Below are 27,393 nucleotides of genomic sequence, written 5' to 3'. Positions count from 1 at the left end.
CAAGGGAGGTAGTTAAAGGCTGCCACTTGATGCTAATGACAATTTTCTATTCTAGTGTAAATCCAGATGATTATTGAGACGCAGTGGTTAAGGGTGTAGGCTCTGGAACCAGGTTGCTTTTATTTGTATCCTGACTGGCACTCACTAGCTGTACTAGGTGTTTTACCTCCGTAAGCCAGTGTTTTTAAAATGTAGGTAATAAGGGTGTCTACCTCAGGTAGTAATTATGAGAATTAAATAAGTTTAAACATGTAAAGAGGTTAACACAGGGCCCGGACCATGAGAAGGTCTTGATAAACGTTACCAGAATGATTACTTGACCAAGTGATTACTAAGATTTTTCCCTTCATTTTTAAATCCCATGATTCCTTCTGGCCTGATGCTCTCCACAAGCTCCTCCAGGAGCTGCTGAAAGCACCAGCTCCTCCCTGGCTTCGCAGGCAGGTCCACCTGCTGATTGTGGCCTTGGCAGTGCTGCTGCAGGGAGCTCTCTGATGTCACAGGCCGTACGCCTGCCCTGGTCCCTCACGCCATCACCCCTTTATAAGTTTTACTCCTGCCATCTTTCATTTGTTCAGCAGGAGTTCCATGTGATTCCATCAAACCACACTTCACCAATACAATCCTCTTCAGAGAGGTGATCTAAGGTATCGTATGGAACAGAAATGCTTTTCTTCCCAGGGCTCAAAAGACATGTGCTCAGATCAAAAGAAGTAAAGCTTTGTGAAAGGAGGGATGTTAGTAAAGATGGAGACAGCATAGCATATGCTTCTTTGGGCTAGTTGGGCAGTGGTTTCCTCTTTCTTGAGTCAACCACTTTGTGCAGTGGGTCTCTGACTTTTCCTGGGCCAGTACACCCCCGTCCATTCACAGTGGACAGGCGCAGGGAACAGAAAGAATATGTTCCTGAGGGGCAAGTATCGGAGTCAGGCTGGGGTAGTTTGAAAATGTCCTTCTCTCCATTGAAAGAGGCTCTAGATGGGTATGTGACCTCCTCCCCACAGAGTTGGTGACATAAGACTAACAGGAAGTAAGCCAAAAAAAAAAAAAGCTAAGCTAAAGCTGATTTCATTGTTATTTGGAGGTCAGAGCAGTTGAGTAATAAGAAATGGGACTTAAAGACAGCTGAGCCATTAATGAGGCTGGGATTTCCCAGGCAGCGGGGAGAGGGATTGTGTTTATAGGCATCTGGGAGAAGCAGAAAGTGAAGAGTCTGTGAAGAGAGAGGGAAGAAGTACACTGAACAACAGGGAGTAGTGAGGCTCTACTGTGGGAACAGAAGAGCTTCGGCGTAATGTGTTCACATTAGAGAGTCAAAGGCAGCTTTTGAACAAAGGAGTGAGAAGACTTAGTGCTGAACAAAGAATTGATGTGGCAGTGGCATTCATTTTAAATTGAAGGAGACGGGGTTAAGGGAATGGCGTGGAAAGAATGCTGTTCGGGTCAGGCTTGGACCTAGATGTCAGGTCACCACTGGGGCACTAGCTGAGCGGTCTTGTGTGAGGGACCTGACTTGCCTGAGCCTCTGTCTCCTCATCTGTAAAATGATGTGTCAGAGGTTTCTGGGAAGATTACCATTCACCAAATATTTTACATGGTTGTTAGAATGTGTTAGGCACTTTGCTAGGTGTCAGAGCTACAAAAATGGACAAGGAAAGACATAGTTCTGTCTTCCAGGAAACTACCATCTAGTGTGGAAGATAGACAATAGAAAAAGTCAGCAAGACATTAAAAACTGCAGAGTGTGATAAGTGACACTGCCAAGGAATGTAGGCAGGCCAGGCCCCTAGTTTTCAGTTCAAGGGGTCAGGGAAAGTCTCTCTAAGGAAGTGGAATTTAACGAGACCAGAGAATGGAGAAGGAGAGCAAAGGGAAGAAAGTTCCAGGGAGAAGAAGAATATGTGCAGAGGCAGGAAAAGCTTGGCGTGTGCCAGGAAATGCAAAGAACTCGAGAGCACAGGCGGCGGGTGGAGGAGGCTGGCCTGCAATGGGAGGGGGAGGAGGGCAGTGGCTGGGTCTCAGCAGGAGTCTGGATTCTATTCTATGTGAAATGGGACGTGGGAGGGACGCGTCCAGATGTGCATTGTAAAACTCTTCCTCCACTGTGTACTAAACAGAATTCGAAGGGGCAAGAGTAGGGTCGAGGCATTGTTTAGGAGGCTAGCTATTGCAATAGTCCAGGTGACAGATGGTGATGTCCTAGATTAGGGTGGGGGCAGTGGAGCTGAAGAGAAATGGATGGATTAAAGAAATATTTTGAAGAAAGAATTGATCTGGCAGATGTATTCCTTTTAAATTCAATCAAAGATTTTGTATGTGGGTGAGAAAAGGGAGGAAAAGGGTAAAATCAAGTGTGACTTTCAGGTTTCTGGCTTGAGTAACTGGGTAGAAAATATAATTACTGCCATGGGTAAGACTGGAGGGGGTGCAGTTTTCAGGCTGGGGTGAGAAAATGTAAATAAAACACCTTGTTCAGTACCTGGCACACAGAAGACCCTCAATAAACATGAATTACTATTAGTAGCTGGTCATTCCATATTCTATAACAAAGGATTCTAGAAAATAGCTAGGAACAGTAACTTTTCTGACCTTAAATATAGCATATGGAAGCATGAAATAGAAGAACAGGATTTGATTTTGAGACAAGTGGATGGTAGCTGGTCTCTCTGAAATAAACTACACAAAAACTTCGCTAAGAAAGTATGATGCACAGAGAGGAATACAGCCAACTGAATATAGCCCAGCCAACAAACAGTTCATCAGATCACCATCTGATAAAGTCTTACTGCTTCTCTGAAATCACAGTAATGAAAGCATGTACACTACCAGAATGCTTCACATTTAAAGCTTTTATTTTGAAAAATAAAATATAAAAGTCATTAAGTTGTAAATGTATATGTAATTCTTCAACTTCTCAGAAACAATACAATGAATTATTTAAATAATTAAGATATTCCGTATTATCCACATCAGTACATTCAAACAGGTACAGCTGTTCCACAAAACATCAGAACATGTACCTGTGACCTATTCCAAGATGCAACTGCCCAATTTTGCTTACAGAATCTCACTTCTAAACCCTCCCCTTGAAAACAAAGTTTGGAATCTGGTAAGAAAAGACAGGGACCAGAGCAGTTTTAACAGAAAGCACATGTCCCTCCAGGGCTCCTTTTCCACTGGGTTGTGCATGCAATTAGGGTCAAGGGCGCTGCTCTCAGAAAACATCACTCAGGAGGGCCTGGTGGTGACTGACATTCACCCTCTCAGTGGGAGGAGTCTGGCAAAGGAGCAGGAGCCTGGGCCACAGCACACACACTCCACAGATCTCAGCAGGTGACAGCCAGTCCTACAAAGTTCCCTTCCGTGGAATAGGCATCAGTCTTCCCTAGGGCAAACAAAAGAAATGTGGTTACAGGTGCAGAGTCACAATTCCTTTTTCCCCTGCATCATGAGGCCTCCTTCCCATAAGCCAGGACAATGGCGGTGGTGGTGGTGGGGGGGGAGAGGGCGGGATTGACAATTATGAGAACAGCTGCCTCAGGGCCTCCGTAGAGGCACACCCTCCCTCAGTCCGGGGTGCTTAGAGACACCTGCCCATAGCTTCAACGGGCAAAACAACATATTGCAGCCAACCAAGGGCTGCTCCTGCTCACTTCTAAACGACTGCAACTGTCAGAGCATCTGAAGCCACTGCGGGGACACAGGTAGTGACATCAAATGTGCAGGGATCCAACATGCTGACTTTTCTTTTGAGAAAGTGGATGCTAAGCTTCTGTGAAGGACATTTTAGATAACACAGTGACCGTATTCAAATGCCAAAGGAAACATACAAGAAGATGGACTGGCATCTGTCCTGAGATGCTCTGTGGCACCCCCAGGCCTCAGGAAGCAACCAAGAACGCAATACTGCTGTGGAGCAACTTGAAGGCTGGGGTCAACCTGACACTGTATTTTGTCTTGTAAAGCAAAGACTATACTTTGCTTTACTTCAGGGGCCATTTCGATAGTGTGTCACTAGAGAATTTTGTCTGAACATGTATTATAAAATAGCTGGTCAATAAACAAAGCCCTGTTTATTGACACGTGTGTTTTGGGGAGGGGATTATATATTTTGGTAGTACTTTGGATATACAGAGCTGTCCAAGGCCCGATAGCTGCTGTCGGATGTGCACACCCCCAGGGTGTCAGTCTCACGTTTGGTGTTTGCTCGTTGGCAATCGTAAGTCCTGAGACCCATTCACGCTGTTGGCTCACTGCCATCGTGATGTTGACATAGCATAGCTGTGTTTGTGTGCTTTTTCTACCTATAATCCACTAACGCACAGCATGTCATAAAAATGTCCTAGTCAAATTACTCAATCTCAATTTTCTCATCAGTACAATAGGAACGCTACCAACTACTTGCCAGAATGGCTTGAAACTTGAATGAACTCATTCCAACACATTTATATTAATAATATATTTACCATAGAAGTTGTTATATAAATCATATTATACAGGGTCCAGCAGAAGGCCTGCTTGAGTGTGGTTGGTAGGGTAATAATATAGGTGTCATAATTTATAGTTTTAATTTGTACATTCCACCTAAACTATCATATGGTGGACTTGAGTGTGATATTGTTATGTTACAGAATTACATGCTTATGATTTTGTAATAAAAAAGGGCGTTACTTGTGTTGGGCCCTGTATGTTGCATACTATAATATAATATGTATCATTTATGTACTATATATAAAATGCTTAGTATTTCATGTATGGTATGAAGTATCCACTCAATACATGGTTATTATACAAAAGAAAACAGCAAGCAAAAATCAAATTTTAAAAAAGTTTTCAAGTTCCAAATGATCTAAAGCATCACCACATCATTCAGAGCAAAACAGAATCTTCAGAAAGTGTGGGACAGGGGTGCGAGCTCTGAGTAGCTACATCAGGAGGTCTGAGTTCAGAAACCAGCTTTGCCACTGAGCGGCTGGTGTCCCTGGACTGCAGCTGATGACTGCTCAGACGTAAAGGGGGCTTAAAAAGGCATGGCCTAGCCCACACTGTAGCCCTCAGCTACAACGAGACAATGTAGGTTGCAAACATAAGACATCTTAATACATTAAAATCAGCAATGGCAGCCTCCAAAAAACCCAACTAATCCCCTAAAATACTAGTGCAAAATTACTTGCATGTCCAGGACACACAGAGAGCAACAAAGGTGGTGGCAGAAGCACTGGGGTTCTTTAGCCCTGGGCTCTCCTACCAGTGATGTGACCTGGACAAACAACCTGCTCTCTCCAGGATCAGTTGCCTTATCAGCAAACAGATTGCTGAGGCGGACGTTCTCCAGGTTTCTTTCAGCTAAAATATTTTATCATTTGTCATATCAAAAATAAAACTAACAACCTTACTATGTACCCGGCTTTTTGCAGGCACTATTATGGTTAATTCTTAACCACTCTCTTATTAATACTGTCCTCATTTTACAGATGAGGAACTAAGAAACGGAGAAGTTCAGTTATTTGCTCAGCACCACACAGAGCAGAGAGTCAACCCAGGCAGACCGATTCCAGAGCTGTGCTCTCCACCCTGGCTACACCGCCCTGCTCCAAGACCCAGCAATGCCCCCCAACCCTCACCTTGTGTGTGGAGGAGGTTCCTGGCTCTGCTACTCCACTTGCTCAGTCTGTCAAAGAAAACAAAAGATGTTTTAAAGTCCTCAGAGCTGGTCAGCATGGGAAGTGACTGCTCCAGTCAAAATAGGTGTAGCTTTCAGGCTCTGATTAGACTTTCTAATGAATTTAGTCTGCTACCATCATGTAATAAATAATTTGGCCTTTGTCCCTGCTTGGTCGTCAGGAGACCAACTCCTTGGAATTTTCCTTGCAATGGGAGTGTCTCTGTTATTGATGAGCCCCTTGGATCACACCTGAGTTTACTCCAAGGGATGAGATGACTCAGGATGGGGGCTGTTCAGCAGAAAGACCAACCCTAATTAGAGGGCTGGGGCTTTCAGCCAGCCTAACTTCTGGATAGGGGAAGTTGGCCGCGATTAGGCTCAGTCACATGGCCACGGATTCAATCAATGTTGCCTATGTAATTAGAACCCAAGAAAAACTCTGGATGCTGAAGTTCAGTGGAGCTTCCTGGTTGGCTCCACATGGATGTGCAGGAGAGAGAAGCACCCTGGTTCTGTGGGGAATGGGCACAGAAACTGTGTTTGAGACCCTCACAGACACTGTCCTATTTGCCTCTTCCTTCGGCTGCTCTTGATTTGTACCCGTTATAAATATAAAACTGTAATTGCAAGTACAGTGCTTCCCGAGTTCTTTGAGCCATTCTAGCTAAATATCAAATCTGAGGGTTCTGTGGGCTCCAATTTTCTCATTTTTAGCAGTTAAGCCCTGACTGGTAGGGTTCAGTGGGTTGGACTTTGTCCCACAAAGTGAAAAGTTGCCGGTTTGATTCTTGGTCAGGGCACACGCCTGGGTTGCTGGTTCAGCCCCCAGGAAGTGCAAGAGGTAACTGATTCATGTTTCTCTCTCACATTGATGTTTCTGTCCCTCTCTTTCTCCCTCCCTTTCCCGCTCTCTCTCTAAAAAAGAAATTGAAGAAAAAAGAAAGAAGATAAAATGAAATCAAAGTCTTTTACTTAGACCCTTTTCTAAGTACGTGTGTGTGATGCATTACATGAAACTACCAGAATAAGGGGCTCAAAGTGTCTGATGCTATTTTGCCCAATTTAAGAAATCTTTTTCTTATTCATTTGCAGAAATTATCTACATTCCACCGTTGAGCCATTTGTTTCAAATATTTTCTCCCACTGAAGGCATACTTTTATTACTCTCTTTATGATGCTTTCTAACAAGTAAACATTTTCAGTTTTAATGTAGCCCAACTTACTGTAGTCACTTTGAAATAAATGACTAGTGTTTTTAATGACTTTAAGAAATCCTTCCCTCTTGCCCTGACCATTATGGCTCAGTTGGTTGAACTGTGTCCTACAAACCAAAAGGTCACAGGTTTGATTCCTGGTCAGGGTACATGCCTGGATTGCTAGGCCAGTCCTCAGCTGGGGGCAGGCAAAAGGCAACCCATGGATGTTTATAAATAAATAAAATCTTTTTTTAAAAGAAATTCTTCCCTTTTTACGGTCATAAAGATATACTCCTAAACAATTGTGATTTTTCCTTTCATATTTAGGTCTATAATCCACCTGGAAATGATTTTTGTATATGTTGTGAAGCAAGGGGGTCCCTTTAGTTTTAGTCTTAAATATCTTTTCTTGACTCTTTCAGATTTATTATGCAAAATAGCCTTATGTTTTAACATGCCTTCAAGACACTGCATCTTGGATTATTCTCTGGCTCCAAGAGCCTTAGCCTGTAAGGGAGTGACAGCCTGGTCCTGAGTCCATCCAGGTTTCTGAGAATTCATGCCCAGCCAGGCTCAGAGCCCTGCACCCCCTTCCATGCAAAAGTCAATCAGAGTCTTTTGGATAAATAAAGAGTTGCTTGAGAAGGTTTAAGAATTTTTTAAAAATTTAATTACAGTTGAGGTACCATATTATATTAGTTTCAGGTGTATAATATAGTGATTAGACATTGATATAATTTACATAACTTACAAAGTGATCATCCCAGTAAGTCTAAGTACCCATATAATACCACATATAGTTAATTAAAATATTATTGACTATATTTCCTATGCTGTACTTTATATCCCTATTTTTATAATGTGCAATTTGTATATCCTAATCCCTTCCCTTTTTCACCCCTCCCCCACCCCCAATCGCCCTCCCATCAGGCAACCACCAAAATATTTTCTGTATCTGTGAGTTTTCGTTTTGTTTGTTCATTTATTTTGTATTTTAGATTCCACATGTAAGTACAATCATATGACATTTGTCTTTGTCTGACTTATTTCACTTAGCATCATACCCTTTAGGTCCATCTGTGTTGTCTCAAATGGCAAGATTTCATTCTTTTTTAGGGTTGTGTAATATTCCGTTGCATAAAGTACTATTCTTCTTTATCCATTTGTCTATCAATGGACACTTGGGTTGTTTCATATCTTGGCCATTGTAAATAGTGCTGCAATGAATATAGGGATGCATATGTGCTTCTGAATTAGTGTTCTGGATTTCTTTGGATAAATACCCAAAAGAGGAATTGCTGGGTGATATGGCAGTTCTACTTTTAATTTTTTGAGAAACCTCCATACTGTTTTCCATAGTGACTGAACCAATTTTCAATCCCACCAACAAGGAATGTGGAGGGTTCCCTTTTCTCCACATCCTCACCAACACTTGCTGTTTGTTGATTTATTGATGACAGTCATGCTGACAGGTATGAGGTGATATCTCATTATGGTTTTAATTTGTGTTTTTTCTAATGATCAGTGACACTGAGCATCTTTTCATATGTCTATTGGCCATATGTCTGTGTGTCCCCTTTGGAGAAATAGCTATGCAGGTCTTCTGCCCATTTAAAAAAAAAGATTTTATTTATTTATTTTCAGAGAGAGGAGAAGGGAGGGAGAAAGAGAGGGAGAGATATATTGATGTGCAAGAGAAACATCAATTGGTTGCCTCTCCCACACAACCCCCCCTCCACCCCACCCCGGGGACCTGACCTGCAATCCAGGCATGTGCCCTGACTAGGAATCAAACCGGTGGCCTTTAGTTTCACAGGCCACTGGCACTCAATCGACTGAGCCACACCAGCCAGGGTCCATTTTTTAAAAATAGAATTGTTTGTTTTTTGTGGTGTAAGTTGTATGATTTTCTTATATATTTTGGACATTAGCTCTTTACTGGATGTATCATTGGCAAGTATCTTTCTTGAGAAGATCTTTTCTTTTGTCCCTCTGACTTCTGAGGACTTATTCTAATTTCTCACCTATCACAGAAGTTCAGTAAACATTTGTTGAAAATTTTAAATAAATGGATGGATGGATTAAAGTTAAATAGATGTTAGTAAGACTATGCCTTGAAAGTAGATTGAAATTCTTAAGTAATACACATCTGACTGTTATTAGGCAAGGGTCTGAGGGCTGACTGTTATCAGGCAAGGGTCTGAGAAGCCAGAGCCATCAACTGTGAGGGGAGCCTCTCTTAGGGAGCCCGGCCATTTACTGGGGCTTACTTCAGACAGCACGACTTCACAGAGTCTGTGGGGTGGCATGTTTGCCTCACCAACCCTTATCTGGACATTTTTGGGAATGGAGTTCAGTGCTGAGTCTTCATTTCCTATTAACAAGCTGATCACTGACAGCAGCAGCCTGAAGGCAACATGTATTATCACTGTGCTAGAAGGGGAAGTGTTCTGCTGGGCTCAAGAAATAGTTATCACTTTCCCCACTGCTGCAGAGGAATGGCAGGTGAGGCTCAGATGCAGGACACTCTGGGTTCATCAGCTATGATACTACCTGTTTCTCTCCAGCTCAGGAAACAATATTGGGATCTGAGTAAGTGACAGCCTGACATTACAAGGATAACTCTCAATTTGTTCTAATTAAATTTTTAAAAAGTAAAAGTTATAAGCTTCAAACTCTCACCCTCCTTTCTCAACTTGGGGGACTTAGCAGTGGAGGGCCCATGGCTGTGCATATAATGTATTCACAACTATTGTAGGCTCCAAATGAGAACAGTTAAAAGGCCATCAGTCTGTGTGTCATAGAAAGAAAGGGCAGCTGTACATTTTATTTCAAGGCAGGTGTGAGAAGCCTGCAGCAGATACACAGGGCAGGCTCCTCATACATGGAATACTGTGTGGTTTGGAAGACCTCAGGCAACTGGATCTCAGTTACTAATAAAGTATTCCCCTAGTTTTGAAAGATACTGAGGTCTCTGAAATTAAGACTATGTTAAATTATAGTTGTTTTTAAAAAAATTTTTATTGTATTTTTATTTATTAAATTTATTGGGGTGACATTAGTTCATAAAAATGTATAGGTTTCATGTATACAATTCTATTAATGCATATCTGCATATTGCATTGTGTGTTTACCACCCCAAGTCAAGTCTCCTTCCATCACTATCCCCCCTTTTTATCCTCTTTTTCCTCTTCTCACCCCCTTTTAAATTATTGTTAAAACCAACAATTACCAGAGGCCAATCTTTCTGCTGCCAGCACACATCATTATCTCTAAAAAGACCACTTCAACACAGCAGTCCGTCTGTTGTACATCAAGAGGAGAAAACAGATACAGTACCTGAGGTTTTTCTTTAAGAAATTCAGGTAGCTGAAATTCTCCTTTGTAGACCTGGAAAAACAAAGCCGAGTATGAGTTTAAACACCTTCTGGCATCATCACTTCAGAATGCCTGCAATACCTGAGGGTGGACAGGCTCATTGCTTCGTTCTTGGTGAGTTTAGAATGAGAGGGAAGCCTGTCAGGTCAAGGGCAGCCAGAGCTGAAAGGCTGAGTGAAATCCCCATTTATAAAGAAGAAAAACCAACACCCCAACATTCCAAGTTCCAATCATTTTAGCTGAGAGAGAAAGCAAGTCCTAGGCCATCTCTCTCAAGCAACCAACAAAGAACTCATACAATTTAGGAACGAGTTCCTCTTGATTTCCCTTTGAAATCTCCATCCTTAAAACCCTGGATTTAACCCAACTTTTCTTAATGTACCCAAGATGCCCTACTAATTTGAATATTAGATTTTTTTTTAAATTTTACTTATTGCCCTGGCTGGTATGGCTCAGGTTTTATTTTATCTATTTATTTTTAGAGAGAGGGGAAGAGAGGGAGAAACAGAGGAAGAGAGACGTGCATCAATGTGCAAGAGAGACATTGATTGGCTGCCTCTTACACACACCCCATCTGGGGACCTGGCCAGCAACCCAGGCATGTGTCCTGACCAGGAACTAAACTGGCAACCTTTGGGTCTGTGGGACAACACCCAACCCACTGAGCCACACCAGTCAGGGCAAATATTAGATAATTCTTAAAATGATATCTTTAACCTCATAAAATCTTATAATTAAAAATCTACTCTTTTCTATATGTAAAATTATGTTTCTAATGATAGCAATTAGAAAATAATTTTAAAAATACCACTTACAATAACATCAAAGCCCCCCACCAAATACCTGAGAATAAATCTAACAAAAAATGTGTAAAACAAAAAACTAGAAAACACTATTGAAAGAAATTAAAAACCAAATAAGTAGAGAGACAAACTACTTTCAGGGATTGAAAGATTAAATATAGCGAAGATGTCCATTCTCCTCAAAAGATTTCTGCTAAAAATTCTAGCATGCTTTTTTTTGAAAAAGGAAGAGGTAATTTGAAGCTGATTGTAAAAGTTATATGGAAATTCTTAAGACCAAATATAATTAAGGTAATCTTAAAAAGAAGAACAAAGAGGGAGGGGGCTTATTCTATCAGACATTAAGACATTACTATACAGCTATAATTATACTATATTATATATATGATATAGTTTATATATTTCCATATATAAACTTCCCTCTCATATATATATATTCTTAAATATATATATTTAAGACAGTAAAGTTTTGGCACAAGTATATACAAATATGTTAATGAAACAGAATAAAGTGTCCAGAAACAGCCCCCCATATACAGATGCTTGGTTTCAGACAGCCATGGTAGTATTGAACAGTGTAATTAGAATGAATAAATAAATATCAATAAATGTGGTTTATGTATATATGATATACTATACAGCAATAAAAAATGAACTCCTAATCTACTGATAACATGTATGAATTCCCAACACATAATGATGAGAGGAAAAATGCCAGACCTCCCCCCAAAATAAAACACTACACGCATCAATTTAAAACTTTTTAAGACCATAAACAGGCAAAATAACTCTGGTATAAATCAAGATACCATTTACTCTGGGGAGGAGGGCAGTGGTAGTGACAGGGAGGAGGCATGAGGGACGTTTCAAGGGAGCTGACAATTCTGTTTTGTCACGGGTAGTGATTATGAAGGTGTGTTCATTTTATGATCACCTATTGAGCTATAATTCGTGAACTTTGCTATATGTGTGTTGTGTACTTTAATAACAAAACTGAGTAAACAAATTAAGTCAGTAGTTTAATGCTAGAAATTTACCACACACACATTCTGTTAAGTACCAAGATTTTGTTTCAACACTGTAACAGCTTGGAAACTACTCATGGTAATCAGAAGTGGAGAAACTACAGTAAGAAACTATTGATTGTTACTGGCAGGAGAGTCACTGGGTAGTCCCTCAGAGGACAAAGAAATCTTCTGGTGAACCCTAAAGCCTACCAACCTAAAGGATTTTCACTTGGTTGTAAGACAACTGATCCACTTCTAAAAGTAGCAGCATTCCTTCTGAGATTCGGAGAATGAATGTATTTTTTTTTCCTATCTCTTTCTCTGAAATTTCTAAAACCCGGTCTCTTCCTTGGGGACTCTGCTATAGTCCTGGGACTGTAAAGAGATTGTGGTGTTGAGTTGTATGATCGCAACTTAAATTGCAAGAGAGATATCAGACTTATGGATAAGGCATTTCTTCTTCAGGCTGAGTGAGGTAGATGCAAGATAACACTGCAGCTGCTAGAAGTGTCTCAAAAGCTACCACCATCTCTTTCATACCCTCAAATTGTCTCAGGTCACTGGGGAACTGGCTTAGCTGCTCCTTAAGGAATTTGCAGGTAAAAACACTGTTTGTTCTTCCTTAACACAACAGTCCAGAGGTTGTTCCAGCCTTCTCTGTAGGAAGTGTCTAAACCCCTGGAACTGGGTATTATATTAACACTCACTCCCTTTGCACCTGTCTGCTATCTGTGGGGCAAGTAGATACTACATTCAACACAGGGACTCAAGCCACTAAGACGGTTTTTTTTTCGTTTTTGTGTTTTACCAGATTCTCAAGTGTCTTTCCTTTGCCTTCAAGTCCCAAACCCATACTCTAAGCCTCTGGGGCATGAGCTGCCCAGGCCTAGGTTTTGTGCTCTGGCTCCTTTACTGACCCAGACCGAGTTCATTTTACCCCAGTCCCTCTTCCACTGTTCGTGGGTTAGGTCCCCAGAAACTTTCCCTATATTCCCCACATTTTCTCAGACTCTTAGAAACTGAATTTCCTGACTCGCAGCTAGCTGCTTCTGCACTCTCCCACTGTATACCACACTCTGCATTTCATTACCGTTAGCAAATCTTCCGTTTGAATCTTACCTTCTCTTTTTTGTTCACTGTAAAAACCAGCCAGGCATGACAGAAAATATGAGTAGGAACAGTAATATAAGTGTCTCCCAGGTACCAACACTTTCAGAGAGGTGAGGCTTATATGAAGGGGAAGAGAGCCCTAAATATGCGATGTCACGTATGTAATAAATAATTTAAAAGGGGTCAGGATAAAATTGCAGATAAAAGGCTTAATCAAAAAGTAGTGTCTCCTTTCATTATCCTTCAGGGAACAAATGCTTCAAAAGTTAGGAACTATGGTACTGACAAAAAGAACACTATCTACTGACAAAGCAATTTCTGTTTAGCGCAGGACACCAAGTCCCACATTGCTTACAAAAACAGCCAAGTTAGGAATGGAATTTCCTTTGGTTAAATGAACAGTGTTTCTGGACATACTATTCTCTGGCACTAATGGATTGAGGATTTTGCCTAACAGCGGTGAGCTAGGTACCCAGATTCCAAACCTTCCTACAGAACCCTCCCATCTCAAGCACTGAAGAAATGACAAGGAGATAAAAGTAGGCTTTTGATTTGGAGGGTGCATTGGAAGTTAAAAAAAAAAAAGAACAGCAACTAAACTTTATTATTTTCTTTGCACCAGGTTACTGTTAAGTAAGGGCTTCATATGTATTAATTATCTCACTGAATACCACAGTTTCTTGAGGGAGGTATTATCTTTTTGGAGAGAAAGCAACTGAGGCAAAAAGAAAGTAAATAATTTGTTCAATGTAGTGAAATGGGAAGCTACTAATTACCATCATCAGACTTCAGGGCAGATCATCCTGCCCTGGTTGGTGTGGCTCAGTAGATTGAGCCCCAGTCAGGGTAGGTGCCTGAGTTGCAGGCCAGGTTAGGTCCCCAACAGGGGACGTGAGAGAGGCAACCACACATTGATGTTTCCCTCTCTTTCTCCCTCCCTTCCCCTCTCTCTAAAAATAAATAAAATCTTAAAAAAAAGAAAAGGATCATCCTGATTGTTGTTGAGACTGAAATATGGAGGTTACAGCAGTAATCCAGACAGAAAAGGATAAAAAGGAGGCAGCAGTAGAGGTGGTAAGAAGTGGTAGGTTTGTGAATTCTTTTTTCTAATTACACCTAGATTTCCTAACAGGCTGGAAATGGGATGTGACAGACCAGAAGGGCATCAAGGATGACTCCAAGGTTTTTGGCCTAAGCAACTATCAATTGGAAATAGGAAGTTGCTATCAGCTCAGGTGGGAAAGGTTCTGTGTATTGCAGATTTTCAGAAGATCAATAGTTTCGTTTTGGATATGTTAGGCTTGAGATGCCTATTAGACAATAGGTGAAATGACAAGGAGACCACACAAACTTTTGATTTGGAGGGGGCACTGGAAATAAAAATAAAAAGAATAGCAGCTAAACTTTAAATAAATGAAAATGTCAAGTAGCCAGTTGGACATATAATTCTGGAGTTTATGGAAGAGGTCTGGGCTGGAATGTATAAATTTGAGAATCATTGACTTATAGATGGCATGCAAAGCCTTGATCCCTAATGAGATAACCTAGGGGCTCAGAGTAGACAGAGTAGGGCAGAGGACTTCAGATTAAGATATGGAGACATTCCAACATTCAGAAATCAAGGAAAAGAAGTACCAGCAAAGACAACTAAGAAACTACTAATGACAGAAGAAAAAAGTTTATAAAAAGTGGTATCATAGAAGCCACGTGAAGGAAACATATTAAGGGGGAGTAATCAATTTTATCAAAAGAGACTGAGAGATAAAATAATAATTGACCATTGATTTGGAAACATGAAGGTCACTGTGACCTTGCCAAAAATAAATTAAGTAGAATGGTAGTTGTGAAATTCTGAATGGAGTGGATGTAAAGCAGAATAGAGAGGAAGGAATGGGAGAAGGGAGTAGAGATAGCTTGAGTTTTGATGTAAAGGGCAGCACAGAAATGGAATGAAAGTGGCAGGGCAACTGGGATCAAGAAGTTGTGTGTGGCCCTGGCTGGTGTGGCTCAGTGGATTGAGTGCCAGTCTGTGAACCAAAGTGTCGCTGGTTTGATTCCCAGTCAGGGCACATGCCTGGGTTGTGGACCAGGTCCCCAGGAGAGGTTGTGCAAGAGGCAACCACACACTGATGTTTTTCTCCCTCTCTTTCTCTCTCCCTTCCCCTCTCTCCAAAAAAAAAAATAAACAAAATCTAAAAAAAAAAAAAAAGTGTGTGTATGTGAGTGTGTATTAAATGAAAAAACAAACAAACAAACAAATACCCAAGGGCATATTTGTTTATTGATGGGAAAGATCCTGTAGGAGAGCAAAATCTGATGATGCAGGGAACATGAGGAGATGGCTTGGGCACACCTTTGGACAGGTGCATGGATGTTCACTTCTGTTACACTGACTTTCTATTATGATAGATGAGGATATCAGGTCTAAACCACCTCCTTCCTCTAGCCGCTCAAAAATTACATAATGCTTTTGGGTTAAAGCCACATTCTTTAAATTTTCATTATTACTACAATGTAAATATTTCTATGAGATGTCAATATAAATATCACATATTTACTTCTTTTACACAACTTATGTGTGTTTTAGCTGAAGTTAATTGCCTCAAATTTTTATATTAATATAATTTACTTTTTAGAGCAGTGTTAGGTTTACAGAAAAATTGAGCAGAAAGTACAGAGTCCCATGTACTTGCTCTCCTTCCACAGTTTCCTGTTATTAATATCTTGCATGACTGTGGAACATATTACAATTAATGAATCAATATTAATACACTGTTATTAATAAAGTGTTCAGTTTTCACTAGGGTTCACTATTTGTATTGTACTTTCTCTGGGTTTTGACACATATTCACCATTACAGTAGTACACAGAATAGTTCCACTATCATAAAAGTCTCCCGTGTACCGCCACCTATTAATGTCCCCCTTTCCCTAGCTTTTTACTATCTCCACAGTTTTGTTTTTTTTAGAATGTCAGAGTTAGAATCATACAGTATGTGGCTTTTTCATATCAGCTTCTTTTTTCAGTTAGCAATAGACACTTCAGTTTCCTCCATGTCTTTTTGTGCCCTGATAGTTCATTTCTTTAAACCACTGAATAAAGTTCGATTGTATGAATACACAGAAGTTTATCCATATACCTACTGAAGGAAATCTTGGTGGCTTACAAATTTGAGTAATCATGAATAAAGCTGCTATAAACATCTGTGTACAGGTTTTGCATGAACGTAAGTTTTCAACTCATTCGCAAGGAGTTGGAGTGCTGGATTGTATGATAAGAATATGTTTACTTTTATAAAAAACTGCCAACCTGCCTTCCAAGTGGCCTCACCATTTTGCAATGTATGAGTGCTCCTATTGCTCCACATCCTTACAGTCATGTGGTGTTGTCTGTGTTCTGGATTTTGGCCACTCTGATAGGTGTGTAGTGGTATCTCATTGTTCTGTTCATTTGCATTTTCCTAATGACATATGATTGAACACATTTTTATATGCCACTGGTATAGTTTCCTTGGCAAGGTGTCTGTTTAGATCTTTAGCCCATTTTTTCATTGGGTTGTTTCTTAATTTTGAGTTTTAAGAATTCTTTGCAAATTTTGAATGCCGGTCCTTTATCAGATACGTGTTTTGCAAAGAATTTCTCCAGACTGTGGACTGTCTTTTCATTCTCTTAACAAAGTTTTTTGCTTTGTTTGAAAGCTTTTCCAGTTTTTCTGTTATTAGTATTATCATATATCTTTATTTACCCTTTTACTTTTTAATTATATTTTATTGATTATGCTATTACAGTTTTCTGAATGTTTCCCCCTTTCCTCTAGGTAGAGCGATCTTGGCTATAGGGCCCTGCTTTTCATCACCTGAATATTCCTTGCCACTCCCTTCTAGCCTGCAAAGCGTCTTTTGAGAAACCAGCTGACAGTATTATAGAACTCCTCTCTAGCTAATTAACTTCTTTTCTCTTGCTGTTTTTAAGATTTTTCCTTTAAAAGGAGCTCCTACCCTTTGGGACAGCATGTATGGAACTGGAAAGCATTATGCTAAGTGAAATAAGCCAGGCAGTGAAAGACAAATACCATATGATCTCACCTTTAACAGGAACTTAATCACCAAAACAGACAAACAAAATATAACCAAAGACACTGAAACTGAGAACAGGCTGACAGTGACCAGAGGGGAGAGGGGAGGGAACTTCAGGGTAAAAGGGTGAAGGGTTTGCAGGAACAAGTATAAAGGACACATGGACAAAAACAAGAGGCGCAGTGGAAATGGGAGGGAGGTGGGGAGAGAGGGTTGCAGGGGGTGGGTTGGGATGGAGGTAAAAGGCAGAAAACTGTACTTGAACAACAATTAAAATTTTTAAAAAATTTAAGATTTTCTCTTTAACTTTTGGCATTTTCATTTTGACATGTTTTGAAGTGGGCTTCTTTATATCTCATTTGGGACTCTCTGTGCTTCCTGGTCTTGCATGTCTATTTCCTTCACCAAATTAGGGGAGTTTTCTTTCATTACTTTTTCAAATAGATTTCCAATTTCTTCCTCTTCCTCTTCTCCTTCTGGCACCCCTATGATTCAAATATTGAAATGCTTGAAGTGCTCCCAGAGGCTACTTACACTATCCTCATTTTTTTGGATTCTTTGTCTTCTTATTGTTCTGATTGGTTGTTTTTGCTTTCTTATGTTCCAAATCATTGATTTGATTCTTGGCTTTATTCACTCCACTGTTGTTTCCCTGTAAATTATTCTTTATTTCAATTAGTGTATCCTTCATTTCTGACTGGATCTTTTTTTATGCTGTTAAGGTCCTCACTAAGTTCCTTGAGCATCCTTATAACCAGTGTTTTGACCTCTGCATCTGATATATTGCTTATTTCCTTTTTGTTCAGTTCTTTCTCTGGAGTTTTAATCTGTTCTTTCATTTGGGTCATGTTTCTTTGTCTTATTTTGGCAGTCTCCCTGTGTTTGTTTCTATGTATTAGGTAGAACTGCTATGATTCCCTGTCTTGGTATGTGGCCTAATGTACCAGGTGTCCTGTAGGGTCCAGTGGCAGAGCCTCCCCTATCTCCCAAGCTGAGTACTGGAGGTGCACCCTTCATGTGGGCTGAGTACATCCTCTTGTAGTTGAGTCTTGGTTGCTGTTGGCAGATCAATGGGAAGGATTTACCCAGGCCAGTCAGATGCAAGGACTGGCTGTGACCACTTACCACCAACCTCCACCCTCCATAGAGGATCAGCTGTGCAATGCCAGGCAGGGTGGTGGTGTTTTGATGTGGTCTGTAGCTGTCCACTGGGTGCGCTGGCCCTGGAGTGTCCCAGGTGGTAAGGCCAAGGTCAGCCCCAACCTGTGTTTTGCCTAGGGCCAGCCTTCCTGAGCTATAAAGTAATCTGAGATGGCTGCTACTTATGTTGGGCTTGGAGATTACCAGGCATAGCCAAGTTATGAATCTAGGCTGGCAGCTGCTGGTTCCATGCCTGGCACCACTTAGCAAGAGAAACAGGGGCTGGGTGCTCACTGAGGCCAGTTGTTGCTTGTTTGAAAGGATTTAGGCAGTTGTGAAGCTTGAGCAAAGACCAGCCATTCATATGGAAAAGCTACTGTTAACAGCTGTAAGTTGGGTGGGATAGAAGTTCAGGGGATCTCCAGGGTGGGGCAAGCAGTTTTAACTAGGTTGATGGTGTCTCAGATATGGCACCAGCCTGCAGGCTCTGTGGCTCTGCCGGCCTTTCTGTCTGACAGAAAGCTATCCCCCAGCTTTTGCCTTGATGCCTGCTACTTAAGTTCCTCCCTGTATGCCACTGGTGCCTTTCAAGCTGCTACCTTAGTGGTTCTGGAGCTCAGAGGGAGTCTAAGTAAGTTCATGTGTGGATTCTTTAAGAGGAACTGCTTGGGACTCTAGAATTTTCTTCCACCAACTCAATCCCTGCTGGGTTTTGCAGCCAGAAGTTATGGGGACTTATCTTCCTGGCACTGGCACCCTGGGCTGGGGCCTGGTATGGTGCTGGGGCTCCTCACTCCCAAGATATCCCTCCCACATTGTTATCTACCACATGCGGATGTGGGACCAGTCCATTCCGCATCTCTTCCCCTCCTTCCAGTCTGGATGGATGTGATTTCTGTAATTTTGTAGTTATTGGACTTCCATTCAACTCAGTATCTACCAGTTCTGGGTAATGGTTGTTCTATAATTTAGTTGGAATTTTGATGTGGTTGTGCACAGTGGTGAGCTATGTTTACCTATTCTTAACCGTAAGTCTTGACACCCCTTTACTTTTAATCTATATGTGTTTTTATATTTAAAGTGGGTTTCTTTCCCACCATTTATGGGATTGCTTAATAGAGGAGCACACTACTACTGAAAAATAAATGCTATGTTGCACAGGGAAAAAGATAAGTAGGGGAGACACTGCATTAATTCACATAATCTTTAGCTTTACTGTTAATTATTTTCAGGAGACCAGACCAGGCAGGGGGAGGGGAGGGGGGAGAGGACTAGGGGGATTTAAACCACTCTCCTGCAAGTTCTAATATTTTGTGATTTTGAAGGAAGTTTTTCAAAGCCTGATTATCACAAGAATTACTTTTTCAGTCCCACATTTGTCCCTTCTAGCAGGCCTCCTAGGTCTGTATCTAACAAGTTATAAAGGTTAATGCACTGCTCTTGATCCTCTCACAGAGAAAAATGCTAAATAAGATAGAAAAGAAATGCATACAAAAATGTGAGTTCCACATATTTAACACTGCTCTATAGTTTTCATTTGTAGTAGTGATAGTATGTTTCCTTGTGAGAAGCCTTAGCTGGCAACAGATACCATTTCAAATGAAACAGAAAAGTAAATTATATTTGCTGCTTTAAGTTTAGGCTGAAATCAGGTTCTGATTTTTGGAGTGAAGTATAATTAACTCCATCATAAGTACATCCTTCATTGTAGAAATACCTAGAATACAGAGCTAGAGAAGAAAGGAGAATTTGTCTACGTGGCTCCTGAAGTTTCAAAAATCCAAGAAAAAAAGTTTCTGAATACTGGCTGAAGTGAGCAATGCATCATTCTTGTGTCCAGGACCACTTGCAGCTTTCTTTTTATTAAAAAAAATTTTTAATTGATTTGAGAGAGAGGTAGGGAGGGAGAAAGATGGGGGGAGAGAGAGAGAAATTGATTTGTTGTTCCATTTATTTACATATCTATTGGTTGCTTCTAGTATGTGCCCTGACCGGGAATGAAACCTGCACAGGAATGGAACCTGCAACCTTGGTGTATCAGGATGACACTCTAACCAACTGAGCTACATGGCCAGGGTCACTTTCAGGTTTCTTATAAGATTAATTAGAAAGTTTTAATTAATTAAAAGCCCAATATCATTTCACCTGTTACTATGGCCCTATAGAAACATTTACAATTAAGATATAAGCAAAAATCTCACAGGAGGTAAAACTGATGATATCAGTAACATGACTTACAGACTGCAGGTCTAACCCTCTACAGGTCCCTTTTCCTTTGTACACAGTTTTAACCGTTAACCTGCAGCAACTAGATACAGCTGACAGGACAATGGGTAAGTACTGATAACTAAGAAGTGACAAACAAAATAACAGAAGACACAGACATTACAAAAGGCATACAGGAAGCCTTAAATTCTTTAAGAAAGAGACAGTTCTATATCCTATGCAAAGAAAAGACAGGCATTTCTCTTTATAATGCATAATTACTTTTTTATGAAATAAAATTTCAAATTATGATCAGTAATTTATTTAAGAAGGTAAAAAGGTATGTGATCACCAAGTTATTAAGATTTGATCCTTAATAGGACAAATCTATCCAGAAACTTGACTCTAGAATGACAGATTCCCCCAAAGGTTTCAGTCAAGCTGTATAAGTTATGTGAGAAACTGTCAGAAATGTGATGAGGCCAATCTGAACTTAGCTTGATCTTATGGAGAATATTAAACTCTTTCTAAATGAGCCCTGGTTGGTGTGGCTCAGTGGATTGAGCACCAGCCTTCGAGTCAAAAGGTTGCTGGTTTGATTCCTGGCCAGGGCACTTGCCTGGGTTATAGGCCAGGTCTCCAGATGTGGGGTGTGCAACAGGCAACTGATCAATGTTTCTCTCCCTCTTTTTCTCCCTCCTTTCCCCTCTAAAAATAAATAAATAAAATCTCTTTGAAAAATGACTTCTGTGCTAAAAGTATTAGTGGCCACATTCTGAGACATTCTATGCCCCATTATTTGTGGCAGGCAGCCTCTGTCTGAGATTGAGTCCCTATGATCCTTTGCCTCTGAAATTCCTCACTTTGTGTAGTCCCTTTCCTTTAAGTATGAGCTAGGTCTAGTGACTTGCTTCTAAGAACTGAAATATGACAAAAACAATGGGATGTTACTTCTTTTTTTAACAGTACAGAGGCCTTTTTTTTTAACTTAAAAAAACTTTATTTATTTTTAGAGAGAGGGGAAGGGAGGGAGGGAGGGAGAAAGAGATGCAGAGAAGTATTAATGTACAAGAGATACATGGATTGGTTGCCTCTTGCACGCCCCCACCTGGGGGCCTGGCCCACAACCTACGCATGTGCCCTAACTGGGAATCCAACCAGCAACCTTTCAGTTCGAAGGGTGATGCTCCATCCACTGAGCCACACCAACCAGGGCTATTTTTAAAATTTTTTAACTGAATTTATTGCAGTGACATTGGTTAATAAAATTATAATATATCATCTGTACATTGTATTGTGTGTTTATCATCAAAGGCAAGTGTCTTCCCATCACCCAGTATCCCCCTTTACCCTCTTCTCCTCTCCCCACCCCAATGCCCCATCACCTTTTCTGCTTCTAACTCTCCTGCTTCTCTCCATGAAGATCCTTATGATTACAATGGACCCACCCAGATAATACCAGGCAATTAATTTTAAATTCCCTACTCACATCTACATATATAGCAAATTTGGATTCCAGGGATTAGGACATGGAGATCTTTAGGGGGGCATCTGCCACATGTAAGCAATAGATAATGCATTATACTTAGATAACTAATGCATTACACTTAGATTTTTTACAGTTTATAAACAGGAACACAGGGATGAACAAAGTGCTATAGAAACGATAGTTGTGTAGCCCTTACACACAAACAAAAATCTCTACATGTGTCTTTAAATTTTAAAACAATGGGTGATGTAGGGGGATATTCTTATTCTTAGATACGTGTGCTGAAGAAGCATTATATTTACAACTTTCAAGTAATTCAACAGCAGCAGCAGCAAAACATCTGGGTATGTGTACATACAAATGAAGCAATGAAGCAAATATGGCGATATTTTAACTAATGAATAATGTTAAAGTTATACAGCTGTTCTTCAGATTTTTCTATAGGTGTGAAAAAATTGGGAAAAAATCAGGGAGATCAAAACATTTTTCAACACCATCAATATATTAACCTTATGAAGCTCACTGGAGTATAAGAACTATATAATTTGTGAATAGTGAAAGTTAGGATTAAAGTCAGGGGTTGGCAACCTGCTCCGTAAAAGACCAGAGAATAAATATTTTAGGCTTTGTGGACCCTACAAGCACTTTTCCAATACTCAACTCTGCTATTGCTGTAAGAAAACAGACACAGCCAAGATGTAAATAAATCAGCATAGTATGTTCTAATAAAACTTTATTTCCAAAAACAGGTGGTAGGCCAGATTTGGCCTGTAGGGTATAAGTGCCAATCCTTGACTTAACTCAAAGCATTCTTTTGAAATAAGAGAATTTTAAACAATCTCTAGAAACATTTACTAATGATCATACTATGTGTTAGGCATCCATATATATATATATATATATATAGATTTCAAAAGTCAAAAGATTAGTCTCACAACCCCTCCCTTTCTTCTTCTTTCCAATTGTACTCAAGTACACAAAGTGGATTAATCATAATCCTTAGTTCAGACAAGCTTTCATCATTGACCCATGCTTGGCCCGCTGTTATTTATTTTGTAATGTAATCCAATATTTTTAATAATGTATTAACCATTCCCCTTTAAGAAGTTATGACTTGATAGTTACACATGCAGAGGAAACACAACACCAGCTAGATATGATAATACAGGAAGGAATCTAGATTTTGAAATTTATATCTTGAGTCCCACTGGGCTCTTGTGGCCCACTAGAGACTCATTATTTCCACAGAACAAACATGAAACAGCTGGTAACATGTATGTTTACAGATTCTCATTTGTCTAAAAATATTTTGGCAGCTTTGCAAATCTCCAACTGGGCTCTTGGAGAGTTCAATAGTCTTGTGCTGTCCAGAAACAACAGAATAAATGTTATATTCCCTATATTAAGAAAAAATATTAGCTCAGAGGCATAACATTCTACTGAAACAATGTTTTTAAGAAATGTTTCAGTGTGTTGACTTTTGGGTGAAGTTTGAAGTTGGACAAGGTGGACTGGAATGTGAGTTGAATTGGGAATGTGTAGTAGCTGTGAACTAGAAACAGTTAATTGCAAATCTATCTTCACCATACTTCTTGAGGGGAAGGACAGAGAATTAATCATCCTTATATCTTGGATGCAGAAACCAGTAGAGAGTGGGCTGAAAAAAATAAATAAATGAATGCGATCCTTTCATAATGGTCTCCATTTTCACAGCTGAAGGCCTGAGAATAGTTTCTAATGAGCACAGAAAAGCAGAAAAAGTGACTCTGTTGCCACTTCCCTAATTTAAAGCTGCAGAACCTTCAGGGCTACATATGACATTATTTTATAGAACAGTGTCCCTCATTCTATCATTCTTTTCAATCCTACTCTTGGATATAAAAGAACTCAAGAATTTTAAACTATTTGATAAAAACATTATATAGCTTAAAAATTATTCTTTTGCTTAACTGCATTTTGAAATGTTCATGAAAGAACCAATGAAAAGCAAAAAAAATCTATCATGATCTTTTTTTCCTGCCTGGAAGACCATTCTAGAAGAATCACATTGCAGATATAAATGCTTTGCCTAGTCATTCTTTCTTTTATTTTTTTTTTTCTTTTTCAAAAGTGGACATGATGAGAAAAGGAAAGCTAGGCTGGGACTACCGTATTCCCTGTAGAAAAGAAGGTCCTAAAGAGAAAAGGAGATTAAGAAAAAGGAAAGATTTCACACCTTTACTCTGTTATGATGTTCAGTTAAACTAGATTGAAGACTTTGTATATTGGAAATCAATATTGAAGCATAAAGATAAGGTTTAAAGTTTCCTTAAAGCAGAAAGTAAAGGCTGGTTTAAGAAAGAGATTGATAACTGTTGAGTTCAATTAAAAGGAGACTTTCAAGCTCTGTGTGTATGTGTTGTGTGAGAGAGAGAGAGAGAGCAGGCATTTTTTTGTTTTTTGTTCTTTGCCTCCCCTACAGACCTCCATGTAGTGATATTTGTACTCTTTTGGCTTCACAGGATTAAAATCTCCTTCCTATATTTGAGAAATTCTTCACCTCAAGAGTCTTGTGTCATATATAAATATGTCTTATACACAACAAATCCTGTTTCCTACGTGAAAGCTGAAAATAACTTGCACATGCTTCATATCTCCTTCTGAATAATATTTGTAAATGTGATTGCTTCCTTATTTTTTAAAATTCAGTGATACATGTTTGGTCAGATTTCTATCCAGCACTGACTCCCTTCTGATTACTCATTTTGAAAGAGAAAAGTTATTTACATTTCAAATATTTATACTTGATATATAGGATATGAAAATAATGTCATATATCACATTGAAGAAGGGCCTGGGATACATTCCAAGTTATCAGGAATTCTCTTTATGACACAATTTATATATGAGAATTGGGTTATTTACTTTACTTCTCCACCACTAACCAAGATCTGCAGTGTAGGGCTGCTTTCATTGCTAAATCTCTCCTTCAACCTACTTTTCACCACAGGCAGCATGGTCTGAATATGGCTTATGGTCTGTGTCCCTTCCGCTTCCTGGCTTCTTGATATTTCATGTCAAACCCTGTCTAGGGATCTGCTGGTTATTAACTGCACATTGTTTTATTACAAACAGGAGGCTGTTGGTACCGCTCTCAGGTCTGGCCAATTCTATGGAAAGCTGGGTTCTTGCCTAAAGTGTCTGAGTTGCTGTCCTTCTCACCTTTGACCTTCCCCGCATTTGTTGACCATTCCTCAATGTTTTCTCTCAATGAGTCTCTCTCATTTTTGTTTGATCTTCACTGCATTTGTCCTCTCTTTCTCAGTGTCTGATTTGGGAGCACAGATTTCTCCAAGTGTCAAAAATCGAATTTATGGCTCTATTTTTTTTGTCATGGTTATTGTTTTTAGATGATTTCTAAGATGAGGAAAACTAGCTATCTTTAGTCCAACATTTAAAACCTAAAGTCCCACCCTGGCTGGTATAGCTCAGCTGGCTGGAGGGTTATCCCATAAACTGGAAGGCTGCAGTTCAATTCCTTATCAGCGCACATACCCATGTAGTGAGTTCAGTCACTGGTCCAGGAGCATACAAGAGGCAACCAACTGACGTGTCCCTCTGGCATCAATGTTTTCTCTCTCTTTCTCTCTCTCTCTCTCTTCCCCTCTTTCTAAAATCAATGGGCATGTCCCCGAGGATAAAAAAATTAAAAATAAATAAATAAAACTGAAATCCAGATATCCCCCCCAATTTTAAATAGATTGTAATCAGAGTATAACATATAAAGGAAAATGTGCAAATTATGGATAAATAGCTCAATGAAACTATAGAATAAACATAGATTGGGAAATAGAAAATGACCCAGCAATCTCTTTTGTGGCTGCTTCTAGTCATACTGTGTCTCTCCCCTAATAAGAATGACTTTGAACTTCATAAAAATGAAATCATAGCCCAGCCCCTGATAATCTCTATTCTACTTTTTGTTTCTATGAATTTGCCTATTCATCCATCTATAAGTATAATATTTTCCCTTTTGTGTCTAGCTTATTTCGCTTGGCAAAGTGTTTTTAATTTTCATAAAAATATGCTACATTCTGTTTCATATACAATACATTTCTTATTATTTCTAAATTTATTTAAAATATTAAAAAATTCAATCTTAACTCTGTATACAGTAAACATTGATATAAATATAATATATGTAAACAAAAGCTCTTAGGAGTCTCTGATAATTTTTAATAATTTTGGTCCTACTACTAAAAAATGTGGGAACTGCTTAACTAGATTATGCTTCCATCAGTGAGGAGTTGCAATTTTTTATCTAAATTACTCACTCTTTTCTCTATATATAAAATAATTACTTCCCAAAGACTACTAGAGACTCCATAGTAAGTCTCAGTATCTGCCATCAAATTTCTGTTCAAAAGCATTTCAAATTGAAATGTATGCTTAAAAAAATTTTAAGAATTCTGAAATTTGGATGTTTTTGAACCCAATTTGGAAAAATTATAAAACAAAGTAGAAAATGCTCTTGGGGAGTAGTAATCTCATGACTGTGTTGAAGACAAACTACTAAGAAATAGTTAATTGGGACTTCAGGTCAAGATGGAGGCATAGGTAAATGCAGCTCACCTCCTTGCACAACCACATCAAAATTACAGCTAAAGTACAGGACAAATATCACTAAGAACCATCAGATCTTCCTAAATACATTCAAACAAGCAACAGCTGAGCCTAGCCTTCATACCTCTTGCTGAGTGGCCCCAGGCCCAACACTAGCAGCAGCCATCTACAGATCACTTTATAGCTTATGCAAAGGGCCCCAGAGATAACACTGTGGAGGCTGACCTTGGCTTGTACCACCAAGGAAACTCCAGAGCCTATACACTCCAGCACAGTTACAGACCACACCAATGCACCACCACCTCCACAAGCCATGCAGAGATGTGGTTGCTGTCCAGTGGTCACAGCCAGTTCCATCAGCTGTCTGGACTGGTAAATCCCTCCCAACGACCTGCTTATAGCAATCAAGACTCAACTAGAAGAGGAGGGAGTATGGAGGGTGCCCTTTCAGTATAGCTTGAGTAATATGGGAGGCTGTACCACTGGGCCCAACAGGACACCTACTACATAAGGACATGGACCAAGACATGTAGTCAAAGCAACTCCACCTAATATAATAAAACAAACATAGGGAGGCTGCCAAAGTGAGGAGACAAAGATATATGGCCCAAATGAAAGAATAAAACAAAACTCCAGAGAAAGAATTAAACAAAATAGAGATAAGCAATCTATCAGATGCAGAGGTCAAAACACTGGTTACAAGGATGCTCAAGGAACTCAGT

At 39.7% G+C, this 27,393-nt stretch overlaps 1 protein-coding gene across 1 annotated transcript in view; it reads right to left on the bottom strand.

The window, feature by feature from the left end:
* Positions 1 to 2,834: 2,834 nt before the first annotated feature.
* The window catches only part of TPST1 (tyrosylprotein sulfotransferase 1), a 112,707-nt gene continuing 88,148 nt past the window's right edge, over positions 2,835 to 27,393 (bottom strand). Inside the window, exons 4-6 of the mRNA XM_045819624.1 lie at positions 10,201 to 10,251; positions 5,625 to 5,671; positions 2,835 to 3,385 (exon numbers count right to left, since the gene is read on the bottom strand). Coding sequence (XP_045675580.1) covers positions 5,654 to 5,671; positions 10,201 to 10,251 — 69 coding nt within the window. The 3' untranslated portion in view covers positions 2,835 to 3,385; positions 5,625 to 5,653. The remainder of the gene's footprint in view (positions 3,386 to 5,624; positions 5,672 to 10,200; positions 10,252 to 27,393) is intronic.

This window comes from Phyllostomus hastatus, unplaced genomic scaffold, assembly GCF_019186645.2.
Source record: "Phyllostomus hastatus isolate PE091 unplaced genomic scaffold, TTU_PhHast_1.1 phas_scaffold_385, whole genome shotgun sequence".
NCBI classification, from domain to species: domain Eukaryota; kingdom Metazoa; phylum Chordata; class Mammalia; order Chiroptera; family Phyllostomidae; genus Phyllostomus; species Phyllostomus hastatus.
The sequence above is the reverse complement of the archived record's forward strand: the minus strand, read 5'-3'. Positions and strand labels throughout refer to the sequence as shown.